The following is a 25,171-nucleotide window of genomic DNA, read 5'->3' as shown; positions in this document are numbered from 1 at the left end:
AATTAAAAATTAAAAAATGAAAAAGACAAGATATTATTCAACACCCATCTCGTGAAGGGGGGCTTTCTAACGAAATTTGCATGTTTGAGCGGACATATTTAGGATAACAATGTTTGATTTGGACCGTTCGTCTTTGTCCGCTTAATAAAAATGTATATGCCAAAACCGTTCTTACTTTATCTTTCGCCACGGAACAGATCACTGATCATAGCTTAGGAGCACAGCAATGTGGTAGCCAAACGACCCTTCTCATTGATGTGGACCATCCAACCTAAAAATGTCAGGGGCCAGCTATAGGATGTGTTATAGCCGAAAGTGTTAGTAGTCCGAAAACCCTCAGTTCTGATCAACTTCTGCAGTTGCCAGATGGACAAGTGGGATTGTACCAAATGTTATAATTTTGGTTTCATGGCCTAGTCACAAGGTAGCCCTTCAAATGGACCGTCCAGATTGATGTGAATGTCCATTCATTGTGGAGCAAACACTCGTTTTCAGCACCAGTCGAAATGATATTCCAGTTTTATTATATTGGAACTAGCATTTAAAAAGGATTAGGTTCTCACTCTTCACTTCTCAGTTATGACAAGTGGGCCACACTATTGGGTTACACCGTGGGCTCGCAAGTCGCAAGGCTCCAAAAATATCCCAGATTGGTAGATCCTAACCACTTATCTCAGTTTTTTTTTCCCTTGAATGCTGTTGCATTTCTCATTTCCAAGGGAATATTCCATCCACAGTGGAGCTTGTTTACAAGGGATCAAGCTCAGTTTTCAGTGGCGGGTTTGCTAACCCTACACAATTATCAAATCAATGGTATAATATGCATAGAACTAATCAATTCTGTAAATTTGCATTGTGGGCCCCAGAATGAAAATCTTAGAGATCAAATTCCAATAGCGTGGACTTTTTCCGAACGTTTACACTCTTAATTAACATCAAGCCCTAGAATTGAATACCACAAGATAAATGGATAAACAACAAAAGAATCGGGTGAAGCTGCTCTAATATACAATGCACCAACAGTCCTCTAATCTTGCCTGTCGTTATTGCGAGGTTAAAAGTAATTCCTCCATCTCAGGAACCAAGCATATGGAGATTGCAGCTCGATTTCAATTAAATTAGATTGATCGTGAAGGAGACATATGGATGTGAATCGGCATCTCCTCCAAGACCAGCCATTCCCACGTCATCTTCAGCTTTCCAGTAGGTGCTGTAACACATTAGTATACATTTAAACAGCACAACAGGATCAAAATATATACCACAGAAAGTATCATTAATTTCTAGACATCCCATCCTTGAGCACCAAGCACAAATGCACCACACATGATAAGTTCGCATGCATGCAGATTGTGGATGTTCATTGGAAGGTTCCTCCAGCACGTGCCCTATCCTAAAAACCAGGCTGGCCACTCATTAGGTGGCCGAGACAGCACGTTGAATGCAGATTGTTTTCAGTTTTCTAATTTTCCATTTCTTCATACATGCATGGCCAATCTGAGAAATGGACTGGCTGGGTTTTGGAAACATCCATTGTGGGGGAATGGTAGTGCACTTTGGCAATTAAAGACAGGAGTCTGAGATTTGCATCCGTCCGTACAAATCAAGGACTCCAACCAAAAGTCTAGAAATGACTACAGAAATGTGTGCATGCGAGAATGAGAATGAGAATGCTAACGTCCTCACCTTCATGAGGAGGTTCACAACATCCGCAAAGCTTTTAAATGACACGTGATAACCAATCTCATCAATTTGAACCATCCATTCATTCAGACAACTGGGGGCAACCCATCATGCCAACAAAAAAAAAAACAGTCAAATGATCCTAAATATCTTATCAATAGCACGAAAAATTGGACAGTCAAAATAGAGCAGAGAAACAAAATCGGTCCAATCATCAGCCTGAAACATTTATTCAATAGATCCCACTTTGTATTGCTTATGATTCCAAAATAGCACTTTGGTTTAGTGATTCTAACCATGCGATCTATTGATTGTAGAAACAGACAATTTTAACAAATTGGCCCCATCCAAATGGTGGGGATCATCCCATTAGCATGATTCTTATGCCACAGCTTGCTCCCATTTTTATTATTGAATGAGCTGTAGAGATTGATTATCAGGTGTCCTGTGCGTCATTGAAAATCTTTGGAGATGTTGCTGACGCCTCCAATGAAGGTAGGGACATTAGCATTTCCCACGTGTGTAACACACAAAAATATATCAACATGTATTTAAATATTACATGCATGCATATAGACTGGACAAGGCCATGATGGTGGCAGTGATAGTGATGATGTATGCGTGCATATGTACATGACTGTATATTTAATGAAGGGATGTTAGGTAAACAGGACAATCTACCATCCAAATCAAGAACCTACGGATAAAACAGAGTTAGAGAGAGGAGTGCATGCACAGTGGCTATTGATAATTCTTGTGGGATCTTCGCTATGCCGACTAGCATGTACAAGGCAGTTCATCTAAATGCCATCACATGTGCCAGCATGACACACAGGCAAGAAATCCAATATGCAACCAAGCAGGCGCCATCATATAGATTTCCTGGCCCAAAATCAGGCTGATCTGCTCATCAGATGGCTAAAGCATACAGAATATATGCATGATGGGTAAAAAAACATAGGGGTTTATTTCATCAGGTCACCATATTCTAATTTGTGGCCTGCGTGTTGAGCAGACTGGCCGGGCACCTACTGACTGCAACACCACCTGATGGATGGATTGGATCTCAAACATGTGTGCTGCACTGGTACCTGTCATGGCATGTACATGAGCTGTCCAATAGGCACATGTGGGCTAGCAATCTTTATTGTGGTTCGACCAATATATAGGTGGCAAAAGTGGTGTGTTTTTTTAAATTAGGTTGTTAAGATAACTTCACCCACAATGCCACAGAGCAGTCCGAACATAGGGCACATGCTTTTTGAATTTGCGCATGCATGCATGCATGTACATATGTACATAGGGATGAGTTTCAGTGTCCAAAGCAGCACAAAATTTTTGTGCCTTACACTAAATGCGTGGCATGTGTATGATGATCCAAACAACTCATTCATCAGACAAATTATACGCATAGCATGTCTATGACGATCCAAACTACTCACTCATAATACGGATCCTGAGATCCAGCACATGGACTATGGCAAAAAATCACAATGATTGGACAATCCTAGCCATGTAAAAATGGCATACAGATACTCCTTGCCAAATTTTGGTGATTCTTGTGCATCACTTTTTAAACATAGATTGTCCAATCAATGTGACTTTTGGCATTCGACCCATTCATGGCTCTCCCAGCTGAATGACCAGTACATAACATCCGCATTCCACATGTATGTAATAGAAATGAACACATGAAAATTCCGTGCTTCCAAGGGCACACAATCTCATCCCATGTATGTATATATGTACAAGTGCGTAGGTATGTAGGAATATATGCACATAGGTGGGACAATCTACAATTTGCTCCAAGAAACTTCGAAAGAGCAAAAGAAGGGTAAAGAGCAAAGAAATGCATAGCGGTTGCTAAAAAATATAGTGGTTCAACCAAAATATGGGTTGTTCACAGCTCAATACTACTGTTGAATGTGAAGCTGGTAAAGCTAACATCACCTATTCATGTTGCCACAGAGCTCTTCCAAGATAGAGCGTACTTTCTTCTCGCTTTTCGGTGATGGAGATAACACTGCTGCCTGTAATCAATTCCCCATAAATGTGTTACCTTAGGTACTGGATGAGAGCCAAACAGGAAAACTCAAGTACAGCCAATGTTGTCAAATCGCATATGCGATCATGTGCGATCGCATATGCCTATGCGCATAGGCATATGCGATCGCACAATCGCATATGCGACCGCATATTTTTGTTTTATTTTTAAAAAAAATCGAAAAATATGGAAAAATTCAAAAAATTTGTAAAAAAGAAAAAGAAGAAATTAAGGGTAACTTTCCTAAGTTAATAAATAACTAATTTTACATATTTAAAATATATTTGAGAGAAATAAAATCAATTAAATAACAAGTGCTTGAATCTTGATCTTTCAACTTCCAAGAGAGGGAATATAGGGGAGAGAGAGACCACTTGGAAGTAGGAAATATAAGGGAGAGAGAGAGAGAGAGAGAGAGAGAGAGAGAGAGAGAGAGACCACTTGGAATTAAGAAATGTAAGAGAAGAATAGAGTAAAAGAGTTTTGAAGTGAGAATATTGCAAATGGGGGAGGTTTGGAAGCCTTCTCATAGACAATTTTTTTTTAAAACAAATAAATAAATAAATAAAATAATGTGCCAACCATTGGCCAATATGCGATCGCATATGCTGTATGCAATCGCATATGCGATCGCATATTTTCGCATATGCAATTGGGGAATAAGTTACCGTCCAACCAGCAGATAAGTTCCAGCTTTCCATGTGCATGAGAGGTCATAGTTTAAAAATCAGCTCAATCCATTAATCGGGTGAGCCAGACCATATGAAACAATGCATAACTACTGATGTAATAAAAATTGCAGGTGTGGCCCACCTGAGATGAGTGGATGAGCTGATTTTTGCATTATGTGGTCATCACAGTGGGGCCAACCTTATTTGCGGGTTGGATGTTACACACACACATGATAGGATGGAAGTTACCTGCTGGTCAGACAGTAAATTAGTGGTCCAATTGGTTGGAGATAAGCATATCTCATATACACGTATAATTTTTTTTAAAGATTCATATATACAGTAGGGCAATCATCACATGGAGTTGACTCCACCAGAGACTTTGGTGGAGTTGACATGTCCAGCAGATGTGTCCTCTTGCATTTTGCCGAGGGCCCAAAAATCAGGCTGATCCAAAACTGAGGTGGACCAAAACAGCAGGAATAGTTGCGAGGGGACACCCACCATTGATTGCGTTGGGACCCACTACAAGTTTCATAATGGACTTACTTTTGGGTCGTCCTTCTTTGGAGCAGATGCTTCAGATGAATGGATCAGATGGCATATTGGCATATACACAGCACAGTGGGCCCCACACACAACTCTTACTTGTGGTGCAGCCCACCTAAGTTTTGGATTGGCCTGATTTTTGGGCCCACAGCAAAACAAAAGGGAGCAAACGTTCTAGAACTATTGGATGTCATGCACACATCATGTGGGCCCCACAAAGCGCAACTCCATTAGAGGCTCTTGCGGAGTCAGTTCCGTGTGTGTGTGAGAGAGAGCCTTACCCAACCAATTGGGCACATATCTTGCACCGCATGTGTGTTGAATGAGCATTACCCAACTAATTGGGCCCAAATCTTGTTTTGCATATGTGTGACAATATCCTCAGTTTAGGTCATCAAATGTTTTCTTGCTACCTCCACCCACTTCCTTTTGGGCTTATATATAAGCTTCATCCCAACTAATTGTCGGGGCTCGCTCCATGAACCCTATTCTGCAATTCCATTCTATCAAGGACCATATCTTCAATTAAACCATAGTTCATCAAAACTTTACCGATTACCTACATCGACGTCCTTTTAGGGCCTTCTCCTTTCTTTTTTTTTTCTTTTTTTAAATCTTGTTAGTACACCCACTGTCAGTTCACACATCACTGTTAGCCACCCCCACTGGGGAATCGATACCAAGACCCTACTATAGCCTTCTACTTGAACCAGCTCACTCCTAACTGGTGCAATTCTTGGTCTCCGAGACACATGGCCAAACCGTTGGTCTACTTTCCCCTGTTTCATTACCTATTGGAGCTACTCCTACATCCCCTCAAATGTCTTCATTTCTAATTCAATCCTTCTTCGTCTTGCCACTCATCTCAGCATCCTCACTTCAGCTACATTAATTCTATAACGCATCGTGCATTGATCACCCAACACTCTTTCCCATAATACATGGCTAGTGTTTTACCCAGCCTATAAAATATCCCCTTTAGTTTGATTGGTATGCAGCCATCACATAAAACTATAGAGGCACATCTCCACACCATCCACCCAGTTCTATAAACAGCATCCTTCTCAGTCTCGCCATTCTCATGAATTGTCGACCCAAGATATCAGAAGTGGTCATTTTATGCGCACATAATACAGGTAGAAATACACTAGAACAGCATATATGTATAAAAACAATATTATAAAAACAAAAAAAAAAAAAATTTAAAAACTAGAGTTTTTTCCCCCCTAATAGCCAAGTAATATTCTGATGGACAACAATTTTTTGAGAAACAGGGTGCCCCTGTGTCATCAATAGAATCAAATATGGATGAAAGGGCTTTTTTTCAGGAAGAGTTTCTTTACCAAGAACGATGGAGGCAACCCATATCTGAGAATGCTCTCCGTGAAGGCACGTACAGCACAAAAGTGCATCCAGGAGCTGAAAACCTGCACAGATAAAGGCATTCAAAACAAAAGCTTGAAATACGGTACCTATCCATGGTACACTATAAAAACAACCCCCACAATATGAAAGGGAACAACAAAAATAAAAATAAAAAAAGAAGAAGAATATGAAAACCATTAAGCTGGCAGTTTGGTGTGCCGGAAATTTTTGGCTGGGCAGCACATGCACATTTAAAGCACATGGTAATTGGAGAGGCACAGGAAACAGAAACTGCATGTAGCGGACTAGTTTTTTCCCACTTTTCTCTGCCCAAATCACAAGTGAGGCAAGAAACGCAGCCTGTCAGCCTTGAGAGCTGTCACCACCCAAATGCACCCTAATACAGGAATCTGGTTTCTAAAGATCAAATGATCATTTATAGGATTTACACTCCAGTTAATACCAACAACATATCATAGCCTGTCTGTGACTTGCATGATGGTGATGATCCATCACCATCATAGCCTCATTCCAACTATTTGTATCGGTTTATGAATCATTTTATGATAAGCATTATAAACACACAAACCTTTGTAGTTCTCAGAGCATGTGAAAGCTTTCTGTGGCAGTATTCATTCACTAACAAGTAATGGCTAACCTTAACTACAGCAGATGGGCATCATAATTCATACATGCTGGTCCATTCCAGTTAATTGAATTTGTGGATGAAGTTGAGTAGGAGAATGATTATACTGCAAAATGAAAAGGAAGAGGAAAGGCAGGAGAAAGTGGCATTCTGAGAAGATCTGGGTCCCAAATTGGGCCAGAAAAATAAATAAATAGCAATCTGAGTAGTGGCAATATTAAGTGCAGAAAAGAGGGCCATACGGCAAGTTTGGAACCCTAAAACTGGGGCTGACATCAACCTACTCATCCTGAAAAACTTCATGCTGCTGAATTTGGAAGCTTTCATCATCGTACCTACAAATACACTAGGAAGCTGACTGCAGTTTGGGATCCAGGTCAAGGATCACACAACTAATTCCAGGCTAAGCAGTTCTAGAGCATGAAAAGCACACCTCCAAGCCTCCCGAGGGACAGGATCCAGGTCATGGGATCCCCTTCACGATAATCTCAAAAACTTTAGGTCATCTAGCGTAGGACACCACACTTTTCCAGCTTGGTTATATGGCAATTGCGTAAGGCTCCAAGGACCATAAACACCATAAATAATGAAGCCCTGGAGTTGCAAAATTTTCCCTAAAGGCATTGCTGATACACCAAAATTTGTCACCTTGGCATTGAATCTACAAACAGGTGTAAGACGGCCCTTTAGCACAAAGCCTTTACACCAACGGCACCAACAAGATGACAAAAGCCCACAAACACCTAGGGTTCATCCCTTCTACAAAACGCCAACACAATGACAGCATTGTCACACCTAAATTGCCTAGAAACAAGGAGCTAATGCTTGTATCATGTTGTCTCACCATGACAACAGTGAAATGGAAGCGCAGTGTTGACTCATACAAAGTCATCAGACATGAACAACACTCAGATGCACGCTAACACTATTAGCTTTAGTAGGGACTGTTGGAGTTAAGCACAGAGACTGTTGTTGGGGCAATGGTAGTTAGCATTGAAAGCCAAGTAACTCAGGCTCACCACTTCAAGAAGCCAGTTAGGCATCTTGATGCAGGACAATTAACCACTTGCTCTAAAAGCTCGAACTGTTAGAGTATGGCAAATTAATCCCTTTATCTCATAGCCCAGGCCCCACATCTCAGGGTTAAGACATCGGCCGAACCCCCCTCGTGGGCCCCAAATCACATGGGTACCATGGCTGCCCACCCCAAGTGTGTCCCCACATCCCACAGGCTACCCAACTCGAGCCCGGTGTGAAATGCGCATTAATCACCCCCGGTGAGGAGTCTCGAACACAAGACCTCCCCCATGGGCCCCGCCCACCCCGAGTGTGCCCCTGCATCCCATAGGCGACCCCACTCGAGCCCGGTGTGAAAATGCCCCTACATTAATCACCTCGGTGAGGAGTCTCAAACACGAGACCTCCCGCTCTGATACCAATTTGATGCAGGACAATTAACCACTTGCTCTAAAAGCTCGAACTATTAGAGTATGGCGAATTAATCCATTTATCTCATAGCCCAGGCCCCACATCTCATGGGTTAGGACCTCAGCCAAACCCCCCTCGTGGGCCCCAAATCACATAGGTACCGCCTCACACGGGCCGCCCACCCCGAGTGTGTCCCCGCATCCCACAGGCTACCCCACTCGAGCCCGATGTGAAATGCGCATTAATCATCCCCGGTGAGGAGTCTCGAACACGAGACCTCCCCGTAGACCCCGCCCACCCCGAGTGTGCCCCTGCATCCCACAGGCGACCACACTCGAGCCTAGTGTGAAAATGCCCCTGCATTAAATCTTACTTTCAGACTAGGCATCAAAAGCTGGTGTTAGGCATGATGCCCTTGATGACAGCATCGAGTGGTTCATAGTAGGCATTTCAACTGTAGTGCTCATTCTTCTGTTTCTAGCTTTGACAAACAACATAAACTGAAGTACAGTAGGCGCCAACAACAAATGCATGTGTAAAGCCCAATAATGCAGGCATCACAGACGTCATAGACAGCCAACTGCAGCACAACAAGTGGCACTTTTGGGCACACTACCCTAGGCGTCTCCACCCTCTAATCAATCCCTCAATGCCTAATACACCCCTTAGGGGATCTCATTCTAGGACAGGAATCAGCCCTCTCATTCTAGGTCAGTAGGTGAGCTTCTCGTGGCATGGCACAGTGTGTACTTGCAGAAGCTAGGCCTATTGGCAGGTCTGGGGGCTATTTGGGGAGAGGAATGGAAGATGCTTCCAAAACAAGTATTTTACAAGGAAGATGGTTCTTAGTAAGGCTTGGTCATATTTAGTAGAAAGGGCTTCCTGTATAGATGGGCTGAAAGATTGCTCATTGCCTTTTTAGGGTGGTCTTTGTTTTGGCTTGGCTTGTAGCTGTTGCACTATCTCAGCGCTTTTTTAATAAAATTTCTTTGTTCCCTCTCAAAAAAAAAAAAAGAAGAAGAAGAAGAAGATAGGAATCAGTTCTCTTTCTCTTTTTTTCTTTTTTCTTTTTTGGAGCAAATGACTGGAAATCTCATTACCACAACGCGAAAATACAGGCATACAAGAATAGAAAGCTAGAAACAGGAAAACACAGGCCCGGACTGACAGGTTAAATGATCTGTCATATTACCATTCCTTCCAAATAACTTCAGACATTCTGCCTTCAAAATCCGGAGAAGGGATGGCACATTCCAAGATCACTCCTTCGATTTCATCGATAAGGGAAGAGCAGGACCTCTAAACAACCTTAAAAATCCTATTGTTCCTTTCTTTCCAAATCTCCCACCAGACTGCATATTGCATCAGCTTCCGAAACTCCTCTGTCTTCCAAAGCACTCTCCCCTCGGTTCTCTTCTTCTCTCCTTGGTGTCCTTCCAAGGTAGGAGATAGCGGCTTGGTTAACCAACAAAGCTTGTAGGGGTGCACAAGCACACCTTCAGCCCTCCTCTCCCTAGGGGAGAAGGCCCTACAGCCCTCGAAGTGACATCTTGGTCTTGGTCAAGCACTCAACAACGTTGCAAGTGCAGCATACCCGGCATATGGCCTCTAAGTGACCTCTTTGCACCAATCTGACTCATGGTTTAAACCATGGTCAACAGTTCATGCTCACATCACTGCGAATGCATTGCCATTGAACCAACATATGGCCCTTGAAATTGGATTTAGCTCTTCTCTAACATTCGTGAATGCTTTACCGGGTAGGATAGGAAACCCTGAAATTTGGTTATAGCAGTCAATCATAAACAAAGATACTAAAGGCTTGGCAAGCACTTCAACATAGAAAGGGTGTCCACAGGGGAATCAGACCTTATACTAGTCAAGAGCCCAGGAGGACTGAACAGATTCCACACGTCAGAAGCTTGTAAATAGATTTAGTACACAAACTAATGCATTAGATATGTAATGCCTGGTCCAATGCAGTTCCCTAGTTGTCGCACTCCCAACATATACACTAGCATGTCATGGCCTGAAGTATTAGCAGATTTGAGACACTATCTTATCATATTTAACCAATTTTCAAGGATTGTCAAAACTTGGGAACCACCCGAGTCATGGATGAGGCCACAGTAGTGTCAATTCAGAAATTTGCCATGTCAAATGAGTTGCTTGAAAATTCTCTCCTTTTTTTGTTTTTTTTTGTTTTTTTTTTTTTTTTTTTGGGGGTACTAATGCCTTAGCCAGGCCTCAGCTTGGCTAGAGGAGGTTGATGTCAGGCAGGCAACTGAACATAGAACTGCTAAGCAAGCATGGGAGTTCATGTTCCGAATCTTGAATCATGAAATAGGACTCATAAAGCTGATCCCAAAAAGCTGGGAGAAGGCTATGATGACGATAAATTATGCAAACATAAGGAAAATTGGGAAATATTTTAGTCGAGGAGTTTCAATGTAGCTGAAAAGGGATAGTTTTAGACAGAGAAGATAGATGTAAGGTTCTTCGATATGGTACCGAGATACTTCACAATAGGTAACCCGTATTGTATCATGTCCAATACGTCAATGTTATGTGTTATCCGTATTCATCATTGTATCCATGCCACATCAATGTTGTATTTTGGAATCATAGCTCTGGAGAGTAGAGAGAGTGGGTAAATAACTAGATAACGTAATGTTAAATATTACACGTTAGGGTCTAATGCCGTGTACTGTATTTGGGCATCATAAGCTCTAGGATGTAAAAAGAGTGAGTAGATAACTAGATAAGCTGATGTCAGGTTTTATACTAAGGGCTTTATTCCATGCTGGAATAAAATCCCCACATTCTAAACAACAGTATAAATCAAACTGTGAAGTTTTGGTTTCCAATTATCAACTCAGCCAACTTGATCATTAACTTACAAATCTTCTAATCCGTTGAACTTAGCAATTTTCAGAAACCAGGCACTCAGATCTCAGCTAAAACAATCTAATTGGCAAACCTCTTCTTTTTTTCTTCTTTTTTTTCTTCTTTTTTTTCCAAAAACAGAAAAGAAGAATAGGAAAATAGGAGGATAAGGCATCATCACTAATGCAAAGAAACACCCCAAGATCCCAGAATAAATCATCAGGCTTCTCCATATAAAAGGTTGAGCAATCTAACCCAATCAACAAAAAGTCCTCTAGCTTTCAGGAAGTCAGCATTCGGCGTGTAGACTTGTCCCAAAAAACCCTGCTAATGCGTTCAAACCATACCGACCACATAGAAGCAAGTAAAGTATGCCACCACAGGGAGGACTTCCTGTTACAATTCTTCTTGCCACCATGCCACACCTGAAAAAACTTCCCAAACGTGCATGACATTACTCATTCCATGCCAAAGAGGTTAAAGAACCTCCATCACATCTCCACACAAAGGAGCAACATATTAATACATATGCCACAGCTTTATATCCCAAAGGCATAAAATATACCCATTTGGAATGTTCATTTTCCTGCTTAAGTTGTCAATCATAAACACCTTGTTCTAGACAACAAACCAAGCAAAAGCCCGATCACAAGGCAGCCACAGTACTTCCATAGGCAATGAATGGGATCCAATGTAGACGGGGGAGGAGTGGAAATGGAAAAGTAGATCAACTTAACCGAGAAGCAGCCCGATCTATCAAGATTCCAAACCCTTCAGTCATAACCCCAAAGAAATTTCAGCCATGAAGCGGTTCCATCAGTCCAACAAAATCACCAAGTTCCTCATCTATCAAGTTTCAACAAAAGCGAGGCACTCACACCACATTGTCAACCTCCTATAAATCTCTGATCTCAATACCAAGTTTTTAAATTACATTCTGAAATCTAATCCTAGCAGATAGTAGCGTAAATAGATGGATAAATTTAAATCAGCTAATCACTTGATTTAGGTTAGTTACTTTCATAAAATCAGAGAAAATATAATATATATATATATATATATATATATATATAAAATAAAAATTAAAAAATAAGTTTTGTTCCTCTTCAACCAACAACCTTATCTTGCTGAAACCAAAAGATGATGAATTAATCATGATCACGAATCAGTGAAAATTTTTATGCCTATTGCAAGACAACTATTAGCTTCCACTAAATTTCCTTTTTGTTGCTGGCTACCATTAGCATTAACTCTATCCAAAGTCTTCTTCAATGCTTCACCTGTCTGCACCCAAGTATCATCACTCGTGATCAAATTTCTAAATCAACTTTTTCTGCACAAACTTAATTTCAAGCATATACTAACCCCCATTCAAAATCATCTAATCATTCTATTCATCACGAAGAGATGAAATAAAAGAAAAATGCACCTCCCCATAACTAGCATAACACCACTGCAGAAGAGAGCTTCTCATGGATTCCTGATCTTGCATCAATATTTCCAAATCACGTTTCCGGCTCTCTTGTGCTTCTGGACTATATTCAAAATCACGAACCTGAATCCAAAAAAAAAAAAAGCATCACATGAAAGCCTGTTGATAATAGACTGGCTAAAGAAGAATTTCCATATTTTTTCCAAAATCAGCTGCCCAACAAAAAGGTGACAATAACTGAAGTATGGTCTTGCAAGTATCATTTGAGAAATACCACAAAGAAAAGGTTAAATGGCATTGGTTCTTATATCATGAATCACGAGTGAAGTTTCATTTGTTAACATCATTTTTACCAACATTGAGGTGCTTAGAAGACAAACTCGCCTGAAATCCTTTTTCACGTGCACTTGCTTTGAAGTTGTCAGCAACTTTACCAAATAATGTGACAGTGTAAAGGGCATACTTGTTGTCCTCATGCAACTTCTTGGAAGACCTGGGAACCTAACAGAATGTAACTTAATTATAAGCACTTATTGAAGCAGAAAGCAAGCATCAAAGAACAAGAAAACCTTCTACGGCCAACCACTTCAATATTGAGTTAACCAAATAAACCATTGAATCATGCATAAACAAAAGGGATCATGTTCGTCTAACATATGAACAAAAATACTTTTCAGTGGTTCGCTTGACATTTTTAGTTTTATAACGGTCAGTACTTATATTCTGCAAGCTATTCTTCAAATTGTGGAAACCTAGTGTTCCAAGTACTAGGGAACAGCCCTTCAATATTTTGAATCAAATATATTTTCATTAGTTTATAAAATAAAGATATAAAAATGAAATGTGATGTTAGTCCTTTGAAGTAACTCAGGCATTTGAGTATCTCTCTATTAGTATCCAGTGTTTTAATTTATAAATAAATCCCTCCATATGCACAATCAAGTCAGTCAAAATCCAGATTAACAGTGTAAAACTTTTTACCATCTACCATTCAAAAGCCAACCCCAAATTGTCAGGAGGAAAGCGAAGATTGACGATGGATTTGTTTTTAATAAGCACGGAAAATATCATTAAAGAGAAAGTTGGATGACCTATCAATTAAGGCATGGTGTGCCGTAAAGGCCATTACGTAAAGGTAACGGTGGCAACCGTTACACGTTACGGGGTCATAACGGCCGTAACAGCCGTTATGGAAAAAAATGACCTGTAATTGCCGTTAATAGCGCGTTACATCCCCTATAAAGGCCATAATAGCCCCGTAATGGTCTATTACAGGACATATACAGGTTTTTCATACTTTTTAATCAACATTACGGGGCAGATATAGGTTTTTCGGGGGTTTTTGCAATTAAAAATAAAATTTTAAAAAAAAAATAAAGAGAGAGAGAGAGAGAGACTGTAACGGCCGTTACGAGGCCGTAACAACCATTATGCCCTGTATCATAAAGGTAACGGTGGTGGCTGTTACGGCCACCATTACCGTTATGGAACACCTTGCATTAAGGTAATTGGTAAAAATCATCCATATATAAAGATTTCCTAGAAAGAACTTTGGCCAACTCACAGTTAACAGCTGTTGAGTTAGCCTCTCCAGGAATCAAATAAAGCAAAGGATTACAAGATGACCTTTAAACTCATTCACCCTGAAAGATTACTCCCAAGGGCACGACCTAGATCCCAAGACCCACGCAAGCACACTTTTTGAGTCCCTTTTGATAATAACTTTATCCAAACAACCGAGAGAGGCAAGAGACAACTGCAACCCAACCTTTAATCGCTTCTAATTTGGCTTGTTTGGAATCACCAACTCCGGAACCACCCGAGAAAAATGAGCTTGGTTCTAACGCCCCCAACATACCTGAACACCCCACGATGACCATCGATTTTGAACAAAGAAATCTAGTTCTTAAAAATAAACTTCACAAAAAGTAATAAACATTTGATGGAAGGAGAACCTTCTGCTTGGCTATGTAAACAAAAAACTGTGTATCCAGAATTTAAGAGAGACTGAAATTCCCTCAACAAGAATATCGAGGAATGCACTTGTGTAAGTTCTAAAGGTAATTACTTGATATGAAAGTTCATCTAATAATATCATTTTTCCTGATACCCAAATGTGTACTGAGGCCTGAAAAAGAACCAATAAGGATGACGCCAGGTCCAGAAACATCAACCTGCGGCCAATTCATCTACAACCAGCAATCAAAGTGACCAACCTAGCATAAGGGGTTCCTATCAGACCACATTTGTATCCAAGCTCTAAAGCTACAAGAACATAAAGGGGTTCTTACCACATAAGAAGTTAGTGTTTCATAGCGAGACAGCCAGTCCTTCTCTGAATACTTTGGAACAACAGCAAGGAGAGTCACTAAGTGGTCTGATGTGATAATATCCTCAGGCTTCACTAAATTAGAAAGATCGCGCACGGCCAAGCTGAAATAGGTGCAAAAGGAAATCACCACTAACCCAAGCCTTAACAAAGAATATCTTACTTAAACTGCTCAAGATAATAATACAACAAGAGTACAACAACCCAAAACAAACAAATTTTCAATTATAACTTCAAACATGTAGGATGCCAACCAATAGGTTATTATAAGATCAATTAGTGATACCTTCCACTTTGCTTTCTGTTTATAGCATTAAGCTGACTGCGAACATTGTTATATTCAGCAACACGAACCTGCAAAGTGCAGCATGTAAGGCAAAAGGTCTGAAAAGGCGAGGCTTCAACCAAAAGACCAATAAATAAAACAGTCTACAGTTGCAGTCCTAGTTGCAAAGGACATCCTATAGAAGACCTGTCGTGGGAAAACTAGCATCATATGGGAACTAATAAGAGAAGCATTCATGCCACTAGTCACAAGTCCAGTTACCCAATGAATTGGGATAACATCCGTTCAGAACTGATGAAGAGAATACAAATGATCTCGTTTGTATGTGTTCTTTCAGTAAAAGTTTGCTAAGGGCATGTTTGATAAATTGCAGGTACTAATCAGAAAGAAAGAAAGAAAGTTTACTAAGGGCGTGTCTGGCTGGACTATTGAATTGAATTGCAATTATTAGCCTACAGAAGTGCAAATAGCCAAATTACAATTTCCTTCCCAGCCCGGTGTGAAAATGCCCTTGCATTAATTTCCCTTGGTGAGGAGTCTCGAACACGAGATATCCTACTCTGGTACCACTTTGACGTAGGACAACTAACCGCTTGCTCTAAAAGCTCGAATTGATAGAGTACAGCGAATCAATCCCTTTATCTTATAGCCCAAGTTCCATATCCCATGGGTTAGGTCCTCAGCCGAAACCCCCCTCATGGGCCCCACATCACATGGGTTCCGCCTCACATGGGCCGCCCACCCTGAGTGTGCCCCTGTATGCCATAGGCCACCCCACTCAAGCCTGGTGTGAAAATGCCCCTGCATTAATTTTTAACTATATCATTTCCTTTTGACTAAACTAAAAGTTGGCAATTCATTTCACTTGTGCATCCAAATGCAGCCTAATTGTCTAATGAGAAAAGGGGATCGAAGTTGATGGCCTCCAAAAACGCTTTGAATCACAACAAAATCAAGATAGATTCAATGTACCTTCAGATCATCCTCAATCTTGGCTACTTGGACAGTGATGCTATTAACGATCTCTCTAAGAGGTGACATGGTCGGATACTTTGCTTCATCCCAGACAAATCTGCCATTACAATAACCATCCCATTTAACGAAATTAGAATGCAAGAATGATCAATTCCAAGGACGTATATACAAAAATGACATTACCTTGTGAGGTAGGAATCGACCGGAACTCCATCAACCGTCAGGCCCCCAGTCCCAACTCCCGAAACCCTCTCTAATTCCTCAATCTGGCGCCTGATCTTATGCGAAACTCCTTCCACAAAAGTATTTGACTGCACAATCCAGTAAAGAAAAGGCTCAACAGAGAGAAATTAGAACCGCATTTCAATTTCCAAAGATATTACCTTCAAGAGCTCATCTCGAGCTCAAAACAGAAAAGTTTACTGTTTGATTTGGGAAGATCATTACAAGCTCAAAATGGATAAAAATTACAAAATTGCCATTCAGTTTCTGATGGTGTCAGGAGACCTACAATAGAGAAGATTTACAGAACTGCCATTTGCTTTCCGAAGATTGCCATAAGCTTCTGATGGTCGTCACAAGCTCAGAATGGATAAAATAACAGATTTGCGTTCAATTTATGAAAATTTTCACAAGCTTTATGGTGTGTTTGGCTGCACCAAATATAATGAAATTTAAAAATTAGACTGATTAATCATGAAATATCATGATATTTGGTGCAACCAAACACACTCTGAAATAGGAAGAAAATAAGTACAGAACTTTTGTTCTGTTTTTAAGATTGTGGAAATTTTACAGTATTGCTATTCGCTTTCCTATTTAAAGAATTTCTATTCGATATCTCAATACCATTACTATTCGCTTTCCTATTTAAAGAATTTCTATTCGATATCTCAATACCATTACAAACTCAAAAAAAAAAAAAAAAAACAAAAACAAAATTGCCACTCAATTTCTGAAGACTGTCGCAAGCACAAAATCCAGAAAATTTTCAAAAATGTCATTAGATTTTGGTAGGCCTTAGCTTCAAGAGATAGTAATAAGGTTAAAATAGAGAAAATTTACAGAAAATGTCATTCAATTCCCGAAGATCATACCTTCAAGAGATCATGAAAAGCACAAAACGGAGAAATATATATATATATATATATATATATATATATATATATATATATATATATATATATATATATATATATATATATATACAGAATTGCGAAGATAGTTCTTCGCAAGCTCCAAATAGAAGAAAACTGCAAAACTGGCATTCCAAGGGGGAGAAGTTACAAAAATGCCATTCGATGTCGAAAGGACTAACCTTCAAGAGATCGTCACTGAGGGAGAGAAGAGAATCGAGGGTCCCAACGCGAAGATCCGGCGTGTTGAACTGCAAGAATTACGGAAATGCCCTCAGAAGGGATCGAGTCCATGGAATATGGGTTTTAAGAAAGAGATGTTATGGTAGTCCGTCGTTTTTTATTATTTTATTGTTACCCTGTAGAGAGGAGTATCGAAGGAGTGTTTGGAGATGGATTCCTGCACGCGACTCCAGAGAGAGGAATGTGAGGTTTGGACGGGAAGCGAGACCACCCAATATCTGGTAGTGGCTGCCATTGGAGGTGGTGGGTGGGGATGTAATTTCTCTTTGTTTTAGGGGCGAAAATGGGGTAGGAGAGATTGGATTTGCTAGCAATCGGAGGAAGAGATCTCCATTGCCAGCGCTGTTGGTGCAGAAAAGAATCGCAGGCATGGAGTTCGTATGGCGTTGCTCTACTCATAGGACGCGCGCGACTGTGATTTAGACGGTCTTCGCGTACAGGAATGGAGCCCACCACGTCGTGTGTATAAAATCCACTCCGTCCATCATGTTCTATCCTTGACTGTGGAACCTATGGAAAAAAAAATGATCAATATTCAATACTCATGTGGGCAAAAACATAGGGAAAAACTACGATGGGATGCCAACCATAGGTTTGTATGTGGGCCACTATGGTGTGTATCGTTAATCAAACCCTTTAATCAGGTGTAAATCAAGAAGATGAAGTTAAATAGAGAAAACCCATCCTGATACAAAATCATTGGGCCACACCGCTTAAACTTAAAGGTGAGCCGTTTTATATCGTTACCATTGCTATGGCCGATCAGAGCTTTTTAATCTGGTTGATCTTGTTTTATTTATGGTTCAAGTAACGGTTCCCACTTGATGGACGGAGTGGATTTACAAATAAAACATAGTAAGGTTCAGGTGGTTCTCACCTGATGGACGGAGTGGATTTACAAATAAAACATGGTGAGCCTCGCAGAGCTGGAAATGGATTGGCTACTCCCCTGCCATCAGCCAGTGGCTGATGGTCGGTGCTCTGTGGGACCCACAATGATGTATTTGTTTCATCCATTCCGTCCATCTATTTTTTTTAGATCATTTTATGACATTAGACAAAAAATGAGGTATATTCCAATCCCAATTGGACCACATTACAAGAAACAGTGTTGAATGAACATCAACCATTAAAAACTTTTTGGGGGCCATAAAAGTTTTGGATCAAGCTGATCTTTGTTTTTTCCCTTCATCTGGGTCTGTATGACCTAATCAACAGATTGGATGTCAAATAAACAGTACAGTGGGCCTTAGGAGTATTTTAACAGTGAATATCCAATCAATATTGTTTTCCTGTGGTGTGGTCCACATTAGATTTATATTCCTCTAATTTTTGGATAATGACTAAAATGATATGTAAAAATGGATCAACGGAATGGATGAAATACATACATCATCGTGGGTCCCACATTGAGGAGTAGTCAATCCGTTTCCCACATAGCTAGGCCGTTTTGTGCAGCTGCGTGAAACGGGTGTGGTGGACGACTCCGCTGCGGTCTTCATGGCTAAGTCTTTGGGTGCTCGATCCGGACCGGTCATTGGGTGGGGTCCACTATCGACAAGCCACGGCCCAGATGTCACGCTGGCTTGCTTATCGTATGTGGCACACGTGAATGGGAAGAATGGATAGCAGGAGGTGGTATTGCATGTCTGTGGCCCACATGAGCGGTAGATCAGACTGATTGTTCGACGAGGGCGGGCGCTGCTTCGGTGGAGTGGATCCCTGACTGTGGGGCCCACTGTGATGTGTGCATCCTAAATCCACGCCGTCCATCCTTTTTTACATATCATTTTACGAAAAAAGGTAAAAACTAAACAGATCCAAATCTCAGGTGGACCACACCACAGGAAACAATAGTGATTGGCCATTAAAAAAAAAAAAATCTTGCGGGCCACAATAATTTTGAATCAAGCTGATATTCGTGTAGTCCCTTCGTCCAGGTCTTTCTGATCTTATCAACAGGTTGGATGGAAAATAAACATTTCAGTGGCCCCAAGATTTTTTAATGGTGTGTATTAAATCACCATCATTTCTTATGGCGTGGTCCACTTGAGATTTGGATCTGCATCATTTTTGGGATTTTTCCCTAAAATGAGCTGTCAAAACGGACGGACGGCATGGATTTAACAAAAATACATCAAGGTGGGCGACGGAGTCAGGGATCCACTGACCTCGGGGATCCACCGAAGCTGCGCCGATCCGGGCTTGTTCCTAATAGACCCCACCACGTGAGTTTCTCGTACCTGTTTGCACGTGAGAAATATGACCACTGAATATTTTTCATTTTCAGTCGTCCAATAAATGTGCACAGATCCAATAGTCAGATAATCAAATAACGAGGTCTTTTGTTCTTGCCCATCGTTATTGTACGTTGGAACTGGGACCCATGATTTCGACAGTCTGTTTAATTTAATTTTAATTAAGTAATTTCTTAGTGCCTCTATGTCTACCCAAGCATGGAAATTTTCTAAAGAAAATTAAGAGTGGGTATAATGTACATTTTGTGGGCCCCTTATATATAATAAAAATCCTCCATTCCTCCTTTTAAGAGTGTGTATATTGTACATTTTGTGGGCCCCTTATATGTAAAATCCATCACAGCCATCAACTTTCATCATTGATTATATGTCCTGGTGCAAAAAAAAATTAAAAAATAAAAATATCTAATCCACCACTAAGGTGAGCCACACATGGAACAATGGGATGAGATGGTAGCCATATCATGCTGCATTTTTCTTCAAATGTCTTAATTAAGTGTAACTTAACAGGATAAAGTGAAGATGCAAAAAACCAACCTTTTCCAACTAATATTTTGTATGTGTATTTCAAATAAGGTTCTCACCTACTGGATGAAGTGGATTTACTTATACAATATTGTGGGGCCCACATTGTTAGTGTTTTCTTAAACCACATAAAAAACTGTTGGTGAAAGACTACAGCAAAGAAAGACTAGAAGAGAGAGGGAAAAGAGATACAGAGGGATCAAAATCCTCCACCCTTGTGGAGCCTACCAAACTATGCATGTAAAATCCACTCCATCCATCGAGTTATATCCTCGTGTCTAGCCATTACGGTGAAAAATAAGTGACATCCACAACTTAGATGACATGACTATTTTAACAGTGAGGGTTAAATACCAATGTTTCAAGTAGTGTAACCTTATTTAGTGTTGGAATTGCCAATCAATAGCTGAGGTTAACCATATCATATCCACATAATAAGTAGATTAAAGTACAATTATTTTTTAGGACACAACTCTAACATAACGGGTGGCTCCTTCCTAGCCGATTAGTGCCTTTGTCTCCACATGATAAGCTAATAAAACACCCCGTTGTGTCAAAACAAGCATCATGACAAATTTTTGCTGAAGCCAAAGAATTTTGGAATTTATTTTTCTAGTAAATTTCATGGTGAGATTTCTCCCACTATACCATAAGGAAGGTCTGGCTAAAAACTTCAAATATGTATTATAAATTAATAAATATATTCTAATTTAGAATGTAAAGTTTATGGGTAGATTTTGCTAGAAATTATGATAAATTGGTTATTATTTTAAGATAACTATTGCAACATTTCTCTCAAGGCATATATAGAGCTGTGAATTGAGTCGAGTAGGACCGAGTCGGGGCTAACCTAACTTAATCTAGTTTTTAAAATAAGCTTGATCCGAACTCGACTCGACTTGGTACCCAGTCCAGCATGCATGAACCGATCCGAATCTGGCTCTGGCATGGACTAATCCAGACCAAGACTGACTCGGTCAAAAGTACCGAGTTGGTTTGAGTTGGCATTGATTCGGATCGAGGGATGAGAGAGAGAGAGAGAGAGAGAGAGAGAGAGAGGAGGAGGAGGAGGAGGAGGATGAGGGTGCTGTTGGTGGTGGGTGGTTGCCGGGTTGGAAGAAGAGGAGGATGAGGGAAGGGGAAAGGGTTTGGGATCAAGTAGGGTTTGGGTGCAGTGTATAGGGTTAGATATACTTAAAATTAGGGTTTTTATTATATATATACCCGATTCCGAGTCGAGTCGGTTTCGAGTCGAGTCGAGTCTGACTGGATCAAGTTTCGGGTCAAGTTACCAGGTAACTTGAACTCAACTTGGTTTGAATTCGGATTGGGTGAAGCCTACTCGATTCAGACCGACTCACCCATTTGGTTCGAGTCGAGTCGGGTCCGAACGAATCAGACTAGCCAAGTCAAGCGAGTCGAGTCATTGCATGCCTAGCTCTAAGCATATAAGATACAATGCTCTATGTTGCAATGGGAAGTTAGGCAGTACTACATTAATTAGATCGTTTGTTGGATCTAGCATATTTCGTAGAAGAAGATTGTGTCCTACCCCGCCTATCTCCAACCATGAATGGGCAGTTCTATGGGTGGGCCCGCCGTGATGTATATGCTTATCCACGTCGTCAATCCCTTCTCTCATATCATTTTAAAGTATATGCACAAAAATGAGGTTGATCAAACGCTCAAGTATACCATAAAACATGGATAAATAGATACATTATGGTAGGTCCACCCACAGAATTACCTGTTCATAGCTAGAGATTGGCAGCCTTATAATACAATTCACATCCATATATTATAAGCTACGATGCAAACATATAAGAATTAACCCTAAAATCATATGGTCATGGTTCGTTTTTATATTCTGATGCGATTCACTACGATGCAAGCATATAAGTAATGATATTCATATGGTGATAGTTCTGTTCTTATATACCATCAATTAAATAAGAAAATAAAGCTCACATAATTATAAATAGGAATTTCAAGTTAAAAATAGAAAAATGAGAATTTTTTTTAAAAAAAATCATGTTAGAAATAAAAACACAAATTTAAGTTAAAAATATATAAATTTAAAATTAAATTCATATTAGAAATGAAAACACGAATTTAAGTTAAAAAAATAGATAATTCTTTTAAAAAATGAAAACACATCGATCATGAGACTCGAACCCACAACCACAAGGTTAAGAGCCTTGTGCTCTACTAATTGAACTAGACAATAACAAATAAAAAAAATTAAATTATATCGAGAAAATGTACATTGACGAATCAAATTCAAAATATGGGAAAATAAGAATAAAATAAAAAATTAAATTCATATTAGATATGAAAACACAATTTTAAGTTAAAATTATAAAATACAATAATAAATATCAATAAATTCATGTTAAAAGTAAAAAAGCACCGACCGTGGAGCTCCAACCCATAACCACAAGTTTAAGAGTCGTGTGCTCTACCAACTAAGGTAGACGAGCACCAATAAAAAGTTAACTTATATTGATAAAATGTACATTAATGAATTAAATTTTAAAAATGAAAAAAAGTAAGAATTTAAAAAATTAAATTAATATTAGAAATGAAAACTCAAATTTAAGTTTTTTTTTTTTTAAAAAAAAACCATTTAAATTCATATTAGAAATGAAAGCACAGATTTAAGTAAAAAATATAAAAAAATATATGAGTAAAATAGAAAATTAAATTCATATTACAAATAAAAACACGCCCACCGTGGGGCTTGAGACCACAAGGTTAAGAGCCTTGCGCTCTACCAACTGAGCTAAACGGGCAATTATAAAAAATTAACTTATATTGAAAAAATGTACACTAACAACTTAAATTTTAAAAATGAAAAACTAAGAAAAAAATTAAATTAATATTAGAAATGAAAACACAAATTTAAGTTAAAAATAGAAAAAATCAGAATAAGAATTTTTAAATTCATATTAGAAATGAAAGCACAAATTTAAGTTAAAATAGAAAAAATAAGAATAAAATTAAAAAATTAAATTCATTTTAGAAATAAAAACGCGCCCCAACCCACGATCACAAGATTAAGAGCCTTGCACTTTACCAATTGAGCTAGACAGAACTTATATTGAGAAAATGTACATCAACGAATTAAATTGAATAAATGGAAAAATAAGAATAAAAAAAATAAATTAATATTAGAAATGAAAACACAAATTTAAGTTAAAAATAGAAAAAATAAGAATAAAAAATTTTAAATTCATATTAGAAATGAAAGCACAAATTTAAATTTAAAATACAAAAAAGAAGAATAAAATAAAAAAATTAAATTCTTATTACAAATAAAAACATGCTCACTATTGGGCTTGAATCCACGACCACAAGGTTAAGAGCCTTGCGCTCTGCCAACTGAACTAAACAGGTACAAATAAAAAATTAACTTTTTTTAGGAAAATGTACATCAACGAATTAAATTCAAAAATGGAAAAATAAGAATAAAAAAAATTAATTAATATTATAAATGGAAATGCAAATTTAAGTTAAAAATATAAAAAATAAGAATAAGTTAAATTAAATTTAGATTAGAAATGAAAGCATAAATTTAAGTTAAAAATATAAAAAATAAGAATAAAATAAAAGTTAAATTCATATTAGAAATAAAAACATGGCAACCATAAGGTTAAGAGCCTTGCGCTCTACCAACTTAGCTAGACGGTGCCAATAAAAAATTAACTTATATTGAGAAAATGTAAATTAATGAATCAAATTCAAAATTTGAAAAAATAACAAAAAAATTAAATTAAATTCATATTAGAAATGAAAACACAAATTTAAGTTAAAAATAAAAAAATAAGAACAAATTAAATTAAATTCATATTAAAAATGAAAACACAAATTTAAATTAAAATAGAAAAAATAAGAATAAAAAAAAAATTCATATTAGAAATAAAAACATACCCAGGGCTCAAACCCACGGCCACAAGATTAAGAGCCCCGTGTTCTACCAACTAATCTAGACAAGTACCAATAAAAAATTAAATTATAGAGAGAAAATGTACATCAATGAATCAAATTCAAAAATTGGAAAAATAAGAATACAATAAAATTATGCTCATATTAGAAATGAAAACACAAATTTAAGTTACAAATAAAAAAATTAAGAATAAAAAAAAATAAATTCATATTAGAAATGAAAACACCAAATTTAAGTTAAAAATACAAAAATAAGAATGAAATAAAAAATTTAAATTCATATTAAAAATAAAAACGCGCCCACCAACCACAAGGTTAAGAGCCTTGTGCTCTGCCAATTAAACTAGATAAGTACTAATAAAAAATTAATTTATATTGAGAAATAGGTTAAGAACCTTGTGCTCTACCAATTGATCTAGACAAGCACTAATAAAAAAATTAATTTATGTTGAGAAAATGCACATTAATGAATCAAATTTTAAAAATGAAAAAATAAGAATAAAAAAATAATAATTTAAATTCATATTAGAAATGAAAACACATATTTAAGTTGAAAATAGAAAAAAATAAGAATAAAAAAAATAAATTCATATAAGGAATGAAAACACAAATTTAAGTTTAAAAAAAAAAGAATAAAATAAAAAATTAAAACAAATCAAATTCAAAAAAAAAAAAAAGAATTTCATGCGCCCACCGTGGGGCTCGAACCCACGACCACAAGGTTAAGAGCCTTGCGCTCTACCAACTGAGCTAGACGGGCATTGTTGAGA

The 25,171-nt window shown here is 38.4% G+C and overlaps 1 protein-coding gene and 1 non-coding gene across 2 annotated transcripts; both read right to left on the bottom strand.

Annotated features, from left to right (window-relative positions):
- Positions 1–868: 868 nt before the first annotated feature.
- LOC131239357 (V-type proton ATPase subunit C-like) lies at positions 869–18,028 on the bottom strand. The gene is made up of 11 exons (XM_058237034.1): positions 17,789–18,028; positions 17,613–17,681; positions 16,478–16,605; positions 16,292–16,391; positions 15,320–15,387; positions 14,996–15,137; positions 13,089–13,205; positions 12,702–12,827; positions 6,291–6,374; positions 3,634–3,713; positions 869–1,210 (listed from the first exon to the last, which is right to left on the bottom strand). Exons 1-11 carry the CDS (start codon positions 17,906–17,908, stop codon positions 1,114–1,116), a joined length of 1,131 nt encoding a protein of 376 aa, XP_058093017.1. The 5' UTR covers positions 17,909–18,028; the 3' UTR covers positions 869–1,113.
- Positions 18,029–25,088: 7,060 nt separating this feature from the next.
- On the bottom strand, positions 25,089–25,161 carry TRNAK-CUU (transfer RNA lysine (anticodon CUU)). Its single transcript has one exon. It is a non-coding gene; the product is annotated as a tRNA-Lys (tRNA).
- Between the last annotated feature and the right edge of the window lie 10 nt (positions 25,162–25,171).

This window comes from Magnolia sinica, chromosome 3, assembly GCF_029962835.1.
Source record: "Magnolia sinica isolate HGM2019 chromosome 3, MsV1, whole genome shotgun sequence".
Taxonomy (NCBI): Eukaryota; Viridiplantae; Streptophyta; class Magnoliopsida; order Magnoliales; family Magnoliaceae; genus Magnolia; species Magnolia sinica.
Note: the sequence above shows the minus strand (reverse complement) of the source record. Positions and strands in the feature narration are given on the sequence as shown.

Excerpts from the sequence above, each read along its gene's own strand:
- LOC131239357 (XM_058237034.1), bottom strand. The coding sequence starts at position 17,908 with ATGGCAGCCACTACCAGATATTGGGTGGTCTCGCTTCCCGTCCAAACC. Across the intron at positions 15,138-15,319 it reads AACAGAAAGCAAAGTGGAAG|CTTGGCCGTGCGCGATCTTT; the intron begins GTATCACTAATT and ends CACCTATTTCAG. Across the intron at positions 13,206-14,995 it reads AAACACTAACTTCTTATGTG|GTTCCCAGGTCTTCCAAGAA; the intron begins GTAAGAACCCCT and ends ACATTCTGTTAG.